The 14,950-nt window shown below is 36.0% G+C and overlaps 1 protein-coding gene across 10 annotated transcripts in view; it reads right to left on the bottom strand.

The window, feature by feature from the left end:
- The window catches only part of CUTC (cutC copper transporter), a 42,083-nt gene that overhangs the window by 11,615 nt on the left and 15,518 nt on the right, over positions 1-14,950 (bottom strand). For 5 of the 10 annotated variants that reach the window (XM_060126636.1, XM_060126631.1, XM_060126629.1 and 2 more), the window contains 3 exons: positions 12,067-12,094; positions 9,716-9,772; positions 8,790-8,895 (listed from right to left, as the gene is read on the bottom strand). In XM_060126636.1, the coding sequence (XP_059982619.1) occupies positions 8,790-8,895; positions 9,716-9,772; positions 12,067-12,094 (191 nt within the window). Of the gene's footprint in view, positions 1-7,323; positions 7,836-8,789; positions 8,896-9,715; positions 9,773-12,066; positions 12,095-14,950 lie in introns of those variants that run through there. The other 5 variants (XM_060126632.1, XM_060126633.1, XM_060126630.1 and 2 more) reach the window with 5 other exon arrangements.

Raw genomic sequence — 14,950 nt, 5'->3', positions numbered from 1 at the left:
AAATAAGGTTATCCCTAGATTACTCAGGCCCATACCTGAAGCTGTGGGTGAGGTAAGCCTTTCCTAAATTACATGGGCTACATGCAGAGTGATTGCTACAACAAAATCAGAACTGGGAGAAGAAATGAGAGAGAAAGTTTCGGTAGGAAATCAATGATGTCCACTAGGAATAAACTCTTAGTTTTTTTTCCAATTCAGATTCAGGATAATATGGGAAACAATGTCTACTATTTAGTGTCTTATTATAAAAAGGATTTTAAGCAACTTACAAAAATACACAAAATATAACAAGATAAAATGAGTAAAGAAAAAAAGGATAGAAAAAGATAAAACAAGGGACAAGCCCACTACACAAAATTTATTCAATGTGATCCTGTTTACCTGTGGGATACAAGTTTGATCTGAGCTTCCATCAGTTGAAAGAGGAACTCTGAATCAGTAGCTGTATCAGTCAGGCCTCTTCTGGTTGCAAGTGTCAAAGACCCAAATCAAACAGGCATAAATACAAAAAGGAAATTTATTGGCTCATTTAATAGAACACTCTGTGAATGGAACTAGCTTTAGGCACAGATGGGTCCAGAAACTCAAACAAGGTTCTCAGGACATTTACTTGTGTGTTGGTTTCATTCTCAAGTGGCCTCTTTTCACTTGCTGGCAAAGATGGCCTCAAAAGCTCTATGGTTTCACAGATCTTACAGCCAGTGATTCTAGTGAAAAGAGAACACCAGAAAAAAATCCTTGGTTGGATTCTGTTTGGCCCTCTTTGTGTTGTGTTCCCATCTCTAGACTAAACAATATGGACAAAGGAATGAGGCACTCTAACTGGTTAGCCTGGGTAAACGTGCCCTCTCCCATGAGCAGGGAGAGCTATATGATTGACAATCCTATCAGGAAAGCATTATCTTTCAGTGGCAGCTTCAGAAAGGAAAAGATAGGCAAATAAAATGTCTTGATAACAACGTAATTCCATATACATAAGATATAAACAAACCAATTGTTCAGAAGCCCAGCTACTCCCCAGACTAACACTTAAGAAAAAATGTCCTCTAGGGCCTCAACAACACAGTTGTATTTTATACAACTGTCTTCTATTACATTTCCAATATAGACCAGTGGCATAATGCCAATGTGGTTTGATTTTCTTTTTTTTTAATTCTATGAGGGACTAGAGCAATGCAATCCAAACACAGAGCTCTTTGTGATTTTATCCAAGGATAAAATTTAGCATCTATACAGGAACAGATGGAATGAATATTCTTCAGGTGTCTTAGTCACAACTCTCAGTTGCAGGGAACAGAAATCCATTCAACCAGTGTAGCCATCTTACTGAAAGATGTAAACTAAATACAAAACGAATAAGAAATGATATTTTGCTTCTACCATTGTCTTCAACCATGCTGTATCAAAACTCCTTCTCTGCCCTTGACCACATCTCAGGTTTAAAAGGTCCAAGCTAATTTAATCTAATTTAAAACTCTCTCACATTTACTTTTAAAAAGCAGCTTTATTAACATATAGATTACATACAATTCACCCACTTAAAGTGTACAATTCAGTGGTTTTTAGCATATTCACAGAGTTGTGCAACCATCACTACAATCAATTTTAGAACATTTTTACCACCCACAAAAGAAACTCACACCCAATTTAAAGTCCTTCCCCTTTCTTGGCTCAGGGACCAGCTACTGCTGGGGAGGGAAGTGTCATTCTTTTTATCATTTTTCCTTGTTATTCAATTTCTCCCCTACAAATTCCAGGATTGGGGCAGGGAGGTGAGGACCCGGGGAAAAGAGGCAAAGGTAATTTTACTGATCTGGTAGGATGACCAAACTTGCCCAGTTTGCCTGGCACAGAGGAATTTCCTAGGATATGGGACTTTCAATGGTAAAATTGAAAAAGTTCCAAGAAAATTGGGATGGTTAGTCACCGTATTGAGCTGGTGCTGTTTATAGTTCACTCTTGTTTGATCAATAGCTAACCATCACACTTTGTTACAGCCACTTTCCAGGTGGTCCAACCCTTAGCTCTTCTTTGAGACACCTGGGTGACTTCCCAATTGCAATTTCCTAACACAGGTTATACACACTGGCTGACCTCTTCCCCCCTCAAATCCTGTCTTTCAGCAGTATACTCTTCCATTGCTGGTAATGTTAAATTTGATTACTGGGTTAAGATGGTAACAACCATATAGCTCCATTATAATGTCAAGTTTCTATGTTCATGACTAGCAAATAACCCATAGGGTGATACTTTGGCACCATTTGGATATTCAGTCCCCAATCAACCTTTTACCTAATGGTTTCAGCATTAATAGTCTCTGACTGATTTATTTCATTAGGGGTTGCAAAATGGTTATTCTCTAATTCGGAAAGATGAGTAATGTTGCTGGGAATATTCATGTACAAATTTTTGCGTGGACATATTTTCAATTCTCTTGGAGATATATATATATAATATTATATTATATTATACTATATATTATATTAACCTAAGAATGGAATTGCTGGGCCATATAGCAACTCTATGTTTAGCATTTGAGAAACTCTCAGACTATTTTACAAAGCAGCTCCACCATTTTACAATCCCACCAGCAGCACACAAAAGTTCTACTTGCTACACATCCTTGCCAGCATTTGATAATGGTCAGTCTTTTGGTGGGTATAGTCATTCTAGTGGGTGGGAAGTGGCAGCTCAGTGGGATTTTCATTTGCATTTCCCTAATGACTAATGATTTTGAGCATCTTTTCATGTGCTTGTTGGCCAACTGTACACCTTCTTTGGAGAAATGTCTACACAAATCCTTATCCATTTTTAAAACTGGGTTGTCTTTTTATTGTTGAATTCTAAGTATTTTTATACATTCTGGATACAAGCCCCTAATCAGATATATGATTTGCAAATATTTTCTCCCATTCTGTAGGCTGTCTTTTCACTTTCTTGATGTTACCCTTTGAAGCATTATTTTTTCTTTCGTGACTTGTGCTTTTCTTGTCGTATCTAAGGCTTTGCCTAACCCAAGCTCACAAAGATTTATTAGTTTTCTTCTAAGAATTTTATGTTTTAGCTCTTTTACTTAGGTCTATGATGCATTTGAATTAACTTTTGTACATGATGTAAGGTCCCACTTCATTCCTTTGCAAGTGTATATCCAGTGGTCCAGCACCATTTGTTAAAAAGACTATTCTTTCCCCAGGGAATTATCTTGCCACCCTGGTCAAGAATCAATTGCCTATAGTAAAAGGGTTTATTTCTGGACTCTCAATTCTATTGCATTGAGCTATATATTCATCTTTATGCCAGTAACACATTGTCTCAATTATTGTAGCTTTGTAGTAAGTTTTGAAATCAGGAAGTGTAAGTCCTCCAACTTTGTTCCTTTTTAAGATTGTTTGGCTATTTTGGGTTCCTTGCATTTCCAGATGAATTTTAGGATCAGCTTGTTAATTTCTGCCACAAAGGCCGTTGGGATGTTAATAGGGATTGCCTTGAATCCGTAGACCAATGGGAGAATATTGCTATCTTAACAATATCAAGTCTTCCAATCTATGATCATGGGATGTCATTCCATCTATTTATTTATTGTTAGATCTTTAAAAATTTCTTTAAAAAATGCTTTGTAGGGACTTCCCTGGTGGTTCAGTGGTTAAGACTGTGCCTTCCAATGCAGGAGGTGTAGGTATGATCCCTGTTCAGGGAACTAGGATCCCACATGCCATTGGGTGCGGCCAAAAAACTTAAAAAAAAAAAAAAAAGCTTTGTAGCTTTCAATGTACGGTCTCGCACTTGATTAAATTTTTTCCTAAGCATTTTGTCATTTTTGATGCTATCATAAATGGAACTATTTTCTTAATTGCATTTTAGGATTGTTAGTTGCTAGTGTAGCAATACAACTGATTTTGTGTATTGATTTTTATATCCTGCAACCTTGCTCAACTTTAAAAAATTTTTGTGTGGATTCTTTTCCACACAAAAGTATTTTCCATATATAAGATTGTGTCACCTATAAATAGAAGACGTTTTACTTCTTCCTTTTTAATCTGGATGCTTTTTATTTCTTTTTCTTGCTTAATTGCCCTGGCTAGGACCTCTAGCACAATGTTAAGTAGAAGTGGTAAGGGTGGACACCCTGTCTTGTTCCTGATCTTAGGGAGAAAATATTAAGTTTGATGTTAGCTATATATTCTGTTTTCTTACAGATGATCTTTTTCAGGTTGAGGAAGTTCCTTTCTATTCCAAGTTTGCTGAGTGTTTTTATTATGAAAGGGTGTTAGATTTTGTCAAATGCTTTTTAAGTGTTGAGATGACCATGTGACTTTTGTGCTTTATTCTATCAATATGGTGCATTACATTGATTGATTTTGGATATTGAACCAGCCTTGCATTCCTGGTATAAATCCTATTTGGTCATAGAGTACACAGTAAGTCCCCTATATATAAACCTTCAAGTTGCAAACTTTCAAAGATGTGAACATGCATTCGCATGTCTAATCACATAAATTAGTTTACCTGTCTGGTGTACATTGTCACATGCGTGCATCCTCTACAAGTGGTTGTGCTTTTGTGTACTTTACTGTACAGTACAGTTCTGTTTAGAGTATAGTAGTACAGTATCTTTATTTCAAGCCCAGGATGTCTGGAAGCAAGCATAAAAGCAGTGGTGATGTAGCTGGTACTGGTATGATGAGAAAAAAAGAGCTACTACCCAGACATAACTGGATTGTTTTTTCAGGAGGGTAGATAAAATTGAATCCAGCAAGGAACCAGAACCTGTGCCATCAATGTCACGTGTGAGTGAATTTGCAGCTTGCCCTTTGTCTCCTATTGCTGATGATCTTTCAGCTCTTCCATCTCCCACCTCCTCTCCTTCCTCCAGTCAGTAACTCTTCTTGCCTGGTGTTCACTCGATGCCAGCCCCTGTATGCCAGCTGTTGTACTGTACAACTGTACTTTTCAAGGTACTGTACTGTAAGATTTAAAACGTTCTCTTTATTTTTTATATTTGTTTGTTTTTTTATGTATTATTTGTATGAAAAGTGTTATAAACCTATTACAGTATAGTACTATATAGCCGATTGTGTTAGTTGGGTACCTAGGCTAACTTTGCTGGAATTATGAACAAACTGGACCTACAACTCGTATATGTAGGGGACTTACTGTAATCTTTTTTATGTTGCTGGACTCAGTTTACAGAACAAAGTGAAAAGTGGATCTCGATGGGGCAAACTGAAGATATCTAGCATAGTTCCCGAAGTCAGTAATCCTGATTCTCAATCCAGTGCTTTTTTTCCACTAGCAAAGTAAATCAACAGTATGAGTACACAATTGATGGTTGTAATGAGAAATATATAAAAATATGAAGACATGGTTCCCTAGTCTCAAAATACTTATAATATTGATGAGAAGACATATATACATGAAATAATGAGTAAATATTTTAAAACAGGACTATGTGTAGAAAAAAAACTCAAGGTAAGGGGTTACCTTATGCTTTTATAGTCACATAGTGGAGGGCACAAACTATCGGTTTCAGTACTCAATGCCTAGCTTCCTGGGAGGACTTTTAAACTATCAAAGACTGATACTAGGAAACTAACCTAGAAGAAAAGAACTTTAATGGGTACATACTATGTACTTGGTGTTTTAATATATCCTTAAAACAGAAGCCATAGTTTAGTTATTAGTCCTGATTTAAAGATAAAGGAATTAAAGTTCAAAAAATTAAGTTAACTTAAACTGGAAGTGAGGATATGATTCCAGGTGTGTCTGATTTGCCCAGGAGTATTGCTCTCTGTACTACATCCAGATACCAGAAGCATCCTTAAGCATAAGACTTAGAGGTTAGTAGCCTAGCATTCAAGTCTTGTAAACAACATTCATTTGTTATTAAATTTTGAGCAATTCATAGCACCTCTCAGATCCCTAGCTAATCTGTCTAAATAAAATAGAGATAATAACATAGCCTGCTCTTATCTCTGGAAGATCATACAGTGAAGTCCAAGCATGGGGGAGGGTTAGGCCAAAATACTAAACATGATGTGCGTGCATGTGTACATGATACTTACATGTCTCTTTCTATATTCCAAAGCCAATATTAAAACTATTAACAGAAACCAATATTAACAGAAACCAATATTAACAGAAACCACTGAGGTTATTATTAGTTTTTAAATAGTTTGCCTCTCATTTCTCATAAATTCCTTGGCAAATATTCTATGTTGAAATCGTACCTGAGAAAGTGAGGAAAGAAGTTAAGATTTAAAAGTGAGGGAAGGGGGACTTGCCTGGTGGTCCAGTGGTAAGGAATCCACCTTACAATGCAGGGGATGCAGGATCGATCCCTGGTCAGGGAACTAAGATCACACACGCTGCAGGGCAACCAAGCCCGCGTGCCACAACTACTGAGCTTACGTACCTCAATTAGAGAGCCTGCATGCCACAAACTATGGAGCCCACACGTTCTGGAACCCGCGCGCCACAACTAGAGAAGAGAAAACCTGCACGTCACAACTAGAGAGGTGCCTGTGCACCACACCGAAGAGCCTGCGCACCACACCAAAAGATCCTACATGCCTCAACAAGATCCCACGTGCCACAGCTAAGACCTGATGCAGCCAAAATAAATAAATAAATAATAAATAAATCTTTTAAAAATAAATAAATAAAAGTGAGGGAAGGGGCACATTAAAAGAAAGGGAAGACTTTTGGTATACACATTCATTGGTACCCAAGTTTGTGCATGCTATTTATAGAGGCTCCACTAACTAGCCTCATGACCAAGGGCAAGCTCTTCGTATTATGATTCAGTTACTTTCCTAATACAGAAGCATCAGTTCTATTACCAGAGCGGTGTCTGTGTAAAATGAGATAATAAATATGGAAGTGACAGAAAAAACTAGAAATGAACCTCACCATTTGGGACCTGCCCATAGGAAAAGCAATTTTCATCACTAGAATCCAGTCTCCATATCTGTGGCCTCAGCTGAAAGAAACAGCTATTCTGATAACCTTCCTAACCTCCCCCAGTTCTCTATAGATCTTTGTACATTGTCAGATGAACCTCATAGTTAAGCCATTTCTCTATCTGGGAGCAGAGGTAGAACTAACCTGATGAACAACAGAGATCACTTCTGCCTTTCTAAGTCTGGGAACTTTTACATCCTACTTCCCAAGTCTAGGAATTTTTATGCTATACCATTTACTCTATATCCTTAGTATCCTGCCCAGGATCCAAAAGGTACATAATAAAAAGAGAAAATAAAATTTAAAAAAAAATCCTCCCTTTAATACTTGGCTACAGATGAGTAAGAGACTCTACTACCATAATAGAATGGCAATTTTTATTTTACAAATGAAAAGGCAAAATACTGCTACTGAGTTGACCATGAAGTCACATCTGAGTTGAATGTTCATACTTTGCAGTTGAATTTTCCCAGTTCATCAGTTAATTCCACTGAAAACAGACTAAGCCTCCATTTGTGGAAGAAGCGTAGGCCAGATTTAACCATGATGATGGAGATGGTCGACAAGATTAAGCAAACGAAATGACTGTAATCTGTTTCAAGTTCTTTTTCTTCTTGGAAACATTCTCCATGGTAATGTAAGACTTAAAACAAAGACTGTGACTGTCCTGGCCAGAGAAGGTTAAAGCTGTGTCATAGAGAACTGTAGACTATTCTTCTACCTTTGTCCAGTGATATCCATCTCTCTCAGAGAGGTCTGGCTAAACCAGAATATTCTTTGCAATAGCATTCAAACTCCTTACTAGGGTCACATCTGTTACCTTTAGAGAATATTCTGATCTAGAAAGAGAGGCTCCCATAGCAACAGAGGAATTTCTGCAATAGAAGTAATAAAGGAACAGATAATTACATAAGTTGTTAAATGAGCCCTCCTACTGGCACTTCATTTTACAGGCAATTTCAAGGCTCAAGAACAAAGTTAGGTCAAGGACCCTGAACTACTATATTTTATAATTTTTATTAATTACTTGAAACATCTAGTATCTAAATCTATCAGATAGTATACTTGATTTTATATCTGGAGTTGTAAATTCTAAGGCTCTTGCTTCTTTTACATTTCATTTTTTCCAACTTAGAAATAATCAACAATTAACTATTAAATATAGGAGTCCTCTCAAGTATAATAAAAAGAACACATAATAGTTTAAATTCCTTAATAGTGATATAATTTCCAAATAACTGAAAATAGGGAATTCCCTGGCAGTCCAGTGGTTAGGACTCCATACTTTCACTGCCAAGGGTGCAGGTTCAATCCCTGGTTGGGGGAACTAAGACCCCACAAGCTGTGCGGCGTGGCCAAAAACAATAAAATTTAAAGAAATTGAAAAATAAAAATAAAATAACTGAAAATAGAGAGCAAAGGTGAGGAAAGACTTAAGTATTAACAGTAGGAAAGATAAAAATGACTACGGCTCTTCAAGCCTTACACCATAGTTATTAACTTTGCTAAAGGAAATCACAGGTGAATGGCCACACATACATATCTGATTCATTTGAAGCTTAGCTGCTGAATTAGAATTTATTATTAACTGGTCTAAGTTCAGCAATGCCTTAAGGCTTTGAAGGTTAGCCTGTGTTCAGAAGAGCCTGCTTATTTAAGGCAGGAAAAGAACCACTCTGCAGTTAAAAAACTTCAAAAATGACTGTAATACTTACATACTAATCACAACATTCCATTCATTAATCATGCCATCAACTAAGGTTTTCCTGTTTGGGGAAGTAAAGATTAACTGCATTCATTTTTGCAGGAGTCAAAGAATATATTTTTACCGAAACTTCATTCCTGAATCTCTAGCCAACCGAGCGGAACAGTGGAATTCTGTAGCACCTGAACCCTCAAGGATCCTTTGTAGATTTCTGTCTGTTATGCCACCCCCTGTTGGAAAGAATAAGTAATATATTAAATAGAATATATTTTCATATAAGATTTAATGAATAATATGACTGCCAACTCTACCTGGAACCTCCATACTGAAATTTCTCATTGATTTGAGAATTATTCTCTCTTTACTCAGCTAGAATGAATTTAGAAAAAAAATGATGAAAAGGCAAGACTACAGACTCTGAAGAACAAAAGATAAGGTCAAAGCACCTTTATGACAGAATTTTACATGCCCACTGGTTTATATAACAATGCTATATGTTACCGATTTTAAATCTATAAAGATTACTCCAGGGCAAGGAAAATCACTGAGTGCTCTAGCCCTGCTTCCCCTCAATTAAAGCAAAATCAAATTGAAATGAAAGGTAAGATAGACTTGAGGAAGAAGTCACAAAAGCAAAGCCTCAGAAATGTATCTCAAAGAGAAAACCTCCAAGGTTCTTTCTCTGGCCCAGGATTTGATGAACACACAGATCTCACTGGCAATGGGAATAATGCAAGGTGTTATACAGCTTATTTATTATAATATCAACTTTTTGTTTCATTTTACAGAAGAATTTGATTCTACTTTATTAAAACTGCACAATCAAGTATTTTATGACTCATTTGTTTTAATGAACAATCTCTTAAATGTCTGTATATAAAGAATAATATTCTGAACTGATACCAGATTATAAATATAAAATCAGCTTATTCATCTTGATATCATTCTCTCCTAATATATAGGACATATTCAATACATATTTTTAAATGACCGTTAAAATATGTACTTTTTATCTCAAGCTATTCAAGCTACTAAAATAACTTGACTTACACACTCTTTCAGACTCATTAACTCTTTTTCTTGGTGGTACAGTAATATCACTGAGCCCTAAGAAGCAGAAAGAACAGACTGAGAAGTCAGATTTAGATTGGAATCCTGGCTTTACCACTGTGGCCCTTCACAGCTATGTGATCTTAGATAAATTACTTAAATCCACTGAGCCTCAATTTTTTCACCAAAGAGGGATAGTATTGCCTACTTCACAAACTTGTAAGGATTAAAAGACAAATACATTATTTCCTTCTAATAAATAACAAAATATCTGGCCACTGAAACACACGTTGCTCAGTTATCAGAACATAAGTAATACATTTTCCAAACATAGACTAACAGGTGGGACTTGAAAGAACAGCTAGTTCAATATCCTCTCTTTATAAAGATAAGGAAACTGGAGCCTAAATTATATTGTAAGCTTCATTATGAAAGTCCCTAGAGGGGAGCTACTATGTTCTAGTTATCTTTATATTTCCCAATGATGGACACTCATTAGGCATTCAGGTTGACTTACCCAGGAATTTTTACTTGCTGGTAATTACTTACATGAAATCGTTATAATTTGTTTATAGATCTATTTGGTGAGCTCCTCAAGTAGAAGGATTACTTCATATACATTTCTGTGTTTTTACACCTACCACAGAACCTGTCATATAATTAGCATTTTCTTGGTGAGGTTTGTTAAATAATCACAAATATTTTTGGATATAACATCTTTTCACCTAAGACTGTAAGCCTCTTGAGGAAGTAGTTTCTTGTGTAAATCTGTATCCCAAGTAGTGCCTTGCACATAGCACATAACTTAATAATTACATATAAAGCAAAGGCAATCTTACGTTAACAACTGTCTTTAAGTCTGGGTATTAGTTGTCAAGTATAAATATATTTAGTCTTAAATGGAAATGCATCAGACTCAATTAAGTTTCTTTAACATTCCCTGATTAATCTACTAAGGGTCTCAACTTAACAAATAATATATGCTTTCTTTTTGCTCATGTTTCAGGAACTTGCTACAAGTCAAAGCTTTCCTAAATTTCTGACACTATCTGTTTGGCCTCTTTTTAAAAGTTGGCCTATATCTCACTATCACCATTTTGACCTCTGGTCAGTCTTGGCATCACTGGTATTAAGACAACCAGACATTGTATGCCTTCTGATGTGATGAAATATGAAGTATTCAGAATTATCCATGAAGTATTCCTACCAAAAATATTTAACCAGAATCTAAACAAGCAGTTTATAGGAAAATACAGAGGCTAGTCTAGGAAATACATGCTAAACAATATCAAAAGGAAACAATCTGATAAATCCAGAAACTAGGACATTTTACTGGGTAAGTAGTTCAAACTTTTTAAATGTCATTTTTTTTTAAGCAGAAGAAGAAAAGGAAAACTTCTATATTAAAAGATATTAAGAAAGATAAAAACCAAGTGCAATACTTGTTCCTTGATTGGATCCTGGTTTGAACATATCAGCTATAAAAAACATTCTGGGTACAATTAGAGAAAGGAGAGTATTGGCTGAGTATTAAATGGTATTAGGGATTTAGTGTTTATTTTGATAGATGTGATAATGATATTGCGGTTAGAGTAAAATGCCCTTATTTTTTTAGAGACGTATAAAGAGAAAATGTTACAATGCCTTTAATTTAATTTTAAAATACCTCAGGATAAAAAAAAGATGAAACAAATGTGATAAAATGTTAAAGATAGAAATTGAGTACATGAGTATTCATAATGCTGTTTTCTTTTTTATACGTTTGAGAAATTTAGTAAGAAAAAATTAAGATTGTCTTTATATTAATCTCATTCTGGATCTAGGTCATCTTATCTAATTCTTAAAAAACTGTTGACTTCTAATGAGCCATTATGTACTTCATTGATCTTAGAGTTATCATTAGAAGTATGTGATCCAACTGTTCTGACTACAAGGAAGAATTTTGTGATCAAAGATTTTCAGAAACTGAGTATTACATTATCCAGGGGCGTTACCTATGTTTGCTTATACCTTATCAACAACTAGGACATTTGGCCCTAATGCAGTGTAGCAGCATCAAACTTGGTGTGCCTCACCAGAAATGAACATCTACATTCACAAAATTGTATACTATGGGAAAGCAAACATGGAGAAACCCCAATCCTTATTTGCTCTTCTCTGAGCGAAACCCTACTAGAGTGTTCCTCATGTAGTTTTAAATTGCAGCACAGATCCCCCAATGTTAAACATTTTAATCAAATTATATATTCTTTCTGAACACCATGTACTAATACTACCCCCCATACTGTCCTGCCTCTTTTGCTCTTCCTCACTATAGTGTTACACTAGTAAACGGATAGATAAATAAATACCTGGCATTACCACAATCCTGCCTTTTGCCTGAAAAAAGAAAAAAATAAACAATTTTAATATCCTTCTCTTACATGGGATAATAAGGCAGCAAAACAGAAACATAATTATATTAAATTTATTAAGTTACTACTAGTATCTAATTTTCAATAGATCTTTCTATTTCTTTGGGATCTTGGGTAAGTAAAATGTTCAGAGTAGTAACTCTTTCTACCCAGAAAGGTTATTTTATTGTATTACTTTAAAGACTTGTACTGTTATAAACACAAAGAATAGGAGAATAAAATATAAATACTAAATAATCACACCATCTTAAGAAAACCCATTACTGGGGGCTTCCCTGGTGGCGCAGTGGTTAAGAATCCACCAGCCAATGCAGGGGACACGGGTTTAAGTCCTGGTCTGGGAGGATCCCACATGCCGCGGAGCAAATAAGGCCATGCACCACAACTACTGAGCCTGTGCTCTAGAGCCCACAAGCCACAAGTACCGAGCCCATGTGCCACAACTACTGAAGCCTGCACGCCTAGAGCCTGTGCTCCGCAACAAGAGAAGCCCCTGCACCGCAACGAACGCAGCTAGAAAAAGTGTGCACGCAGCAACGAAGACCCAACACAGCCAAAAATAATAAATAAAATAAAATTTTTAAAAAAGAAAAAAAGAGGGCTTCCCTGGTGGTGCAGTGGTTGAGAGTCCGCCTGCCAATGCAGGGGACACGGGTTCGTGCCCTGGTCCGGGAAGATCCCACATGCCATGAGCGGCTATGCCCATGAGCCATGGCCGTTGAGCCTGTGCGTCCGGAGCCTGTGCTCCGCAACGGGAAAGGCCACAACAGTGAGAGGTCTATGTACCCCCCCCCCAAAAAAAAAAAAAAAAGCCACTACTGAAAAATAACACTAATTCTGAGTTCTTGGCATGCGATGGAATGGAAGTAGTTGAATTTAAGTAAGATTTCAGCAGAAAAGAAAGAGAATAGCATAATTGTAAATTACTAGAAAAAAAATCTGTTCAAATCATGTGTCCTCAACTAAATTCCCTAGCTTATTATACTAATTAAATAAAACCATAGGTCCATTTTATTGGATATTAAGTAATAAAACTGAACTACATGAATTGATTTAATTTCTGATAATAGGTATTGAAATTTCCTTACTTTTATTCTAATTTTCATCCCATTTCCTAAATAAATTTTGGTGATATACCCAGTATCACTGAAAGTCAAAAGGAAATCACCTTTTTACAAATGCATACTCAGTAGAAACTCTAGTGGCAGTAGGTAATAATGACAGAATAAAAATAACATATAATGTTATAACAAGCTCACTAACTTGCAGAATAATACCCTGATCAAATTGCTCTATCATGAAAGTGTTTATCAAATGTCACTTTACTCACTCCTCCATCCATCCAACAAATATTTATTAAGTGCCTACCGTGTACCAGACTCTGTTGTAGGTATGAAGAACACTGTGACTGAAGGGGTCCAAAATATGTCACTGTGGCATAAAAATTATTTTGAGCTAAAGGCTGAAATTCCTTATCTGCCTAAAAGCAGAGCCTCCCAAAAGAACTGAAAAAGAACTCAACCGTCATAAATCCCCTCTCTGGAAGCAGCTCATCAGCACCACACCCAGGCAGACAATATCATAAAACTATCCTATCTCCCATCTATTCTTCTAAGGATACAATAATCTTTCCAAAAAGTCATTTGTTTTCCCATAAGGGCCCTTTCTCCTTCCACTTCTAAGTCCCTAAGTGCTCTCTTCCCCCTCCTTTACCTATTAGAAGATGGTATATAAGCCCCCAATTCTAAGCACCTCTTTGAGTCACATTTCTTTGTGAACTCCCATACATACATACACACGTGATTACAATCTTGTTTTCTTGCAAATCTATCTTTTGTCAGTTTAATCTGCAGGATCTCTAATACTGAACCTAGGAGGGTTCACTTTTCTTTTTAAAAAGAGGGTAAAGAAAAAGTTTTTCCTCTCTGACATCATGAGCAAGAGAAAGTTCCTATTCTCATGGGGCTTTCACGTTCAACGAAAACAGACAACAGATAGGTATATTTATAAAATATAAATATTTAAACATACAATGAATAAAAAAGCAAGGAAATGAAATAGAGAGTAAAAGGGAGAGGGGGCTATTTCACAAAATTTAATAATTGTTAGAGAAATAAGTGAAACAAGGCTGTTTAGTATCCTCAAACAGACTACAGCAAAATACCCACAAAACTAAATATTTACTATCTAGAACGCTGAAATGAGTTTAGGAGCAAAAAAGTCATACTTACTGTAACTGTTTCTTCCAACTGAAAGCTTTCTAAAACATGGACAAATGTTTAAAGAGATGAATTCTATCACTTTTTTTTTGGCCTTCCATAAAAGATTATTTAGAAGTATATGCTTACCTGAGGCTATCAAAGTGATTTACCAATACAGAGCAGTTACTAAGTGTCAGACCTTGTGCTGAAGTAATCCACAACTATTCTAAGAGGTAGGCACTATTATTATGCTAACTTTGTAGGTAAGGAAACTGAAGTTTAGGATGGTTAGATAAACTGCCCAAGGTCACTGTTAATAAGTGGCAAAACCAGGATTTAAACATAGACCTTTCTAATCCCAAATCCTATGCTTTAACCAGTATATTATACTACTAAGTAACTGCTTCAAAAAGTAAAGTTAGCATGATCTCACTTCTTTGTGGGATCTAAAAAAGTAAAACACAGAGAAGCAGAGAATAGAATGGTGGTTACCAGGGGTAAGGAGGTGAAGGAAATGGGGAGATGTTGGTAAAAGGATACAAAGTTGCTATGTAGGATGAGTACGTCTATAGATCAAATGTATAGCATGATGACTACAGTCAATAAAACTGTACTGAATA

This window comes from Lagenorhynchus albirostris, chromosome 16 (genome assembly GCF_949774975.1).
Source record: "Lagenorhynchus albirostris chromosome 16, mLagAlb1.1, whole genome shotgun sequence".
Taxonomy (NCBI): domain Eukaryota; kingdom Metazoa; phylum Chordata; class Mammalia; order Artiodactyla; family Delphinidae; genus Lagenorhynchus; species Lagenorhynchus albirostris.
This window is presented reverse-complemented; position numbering and strand designations above follow the sequence as displayed.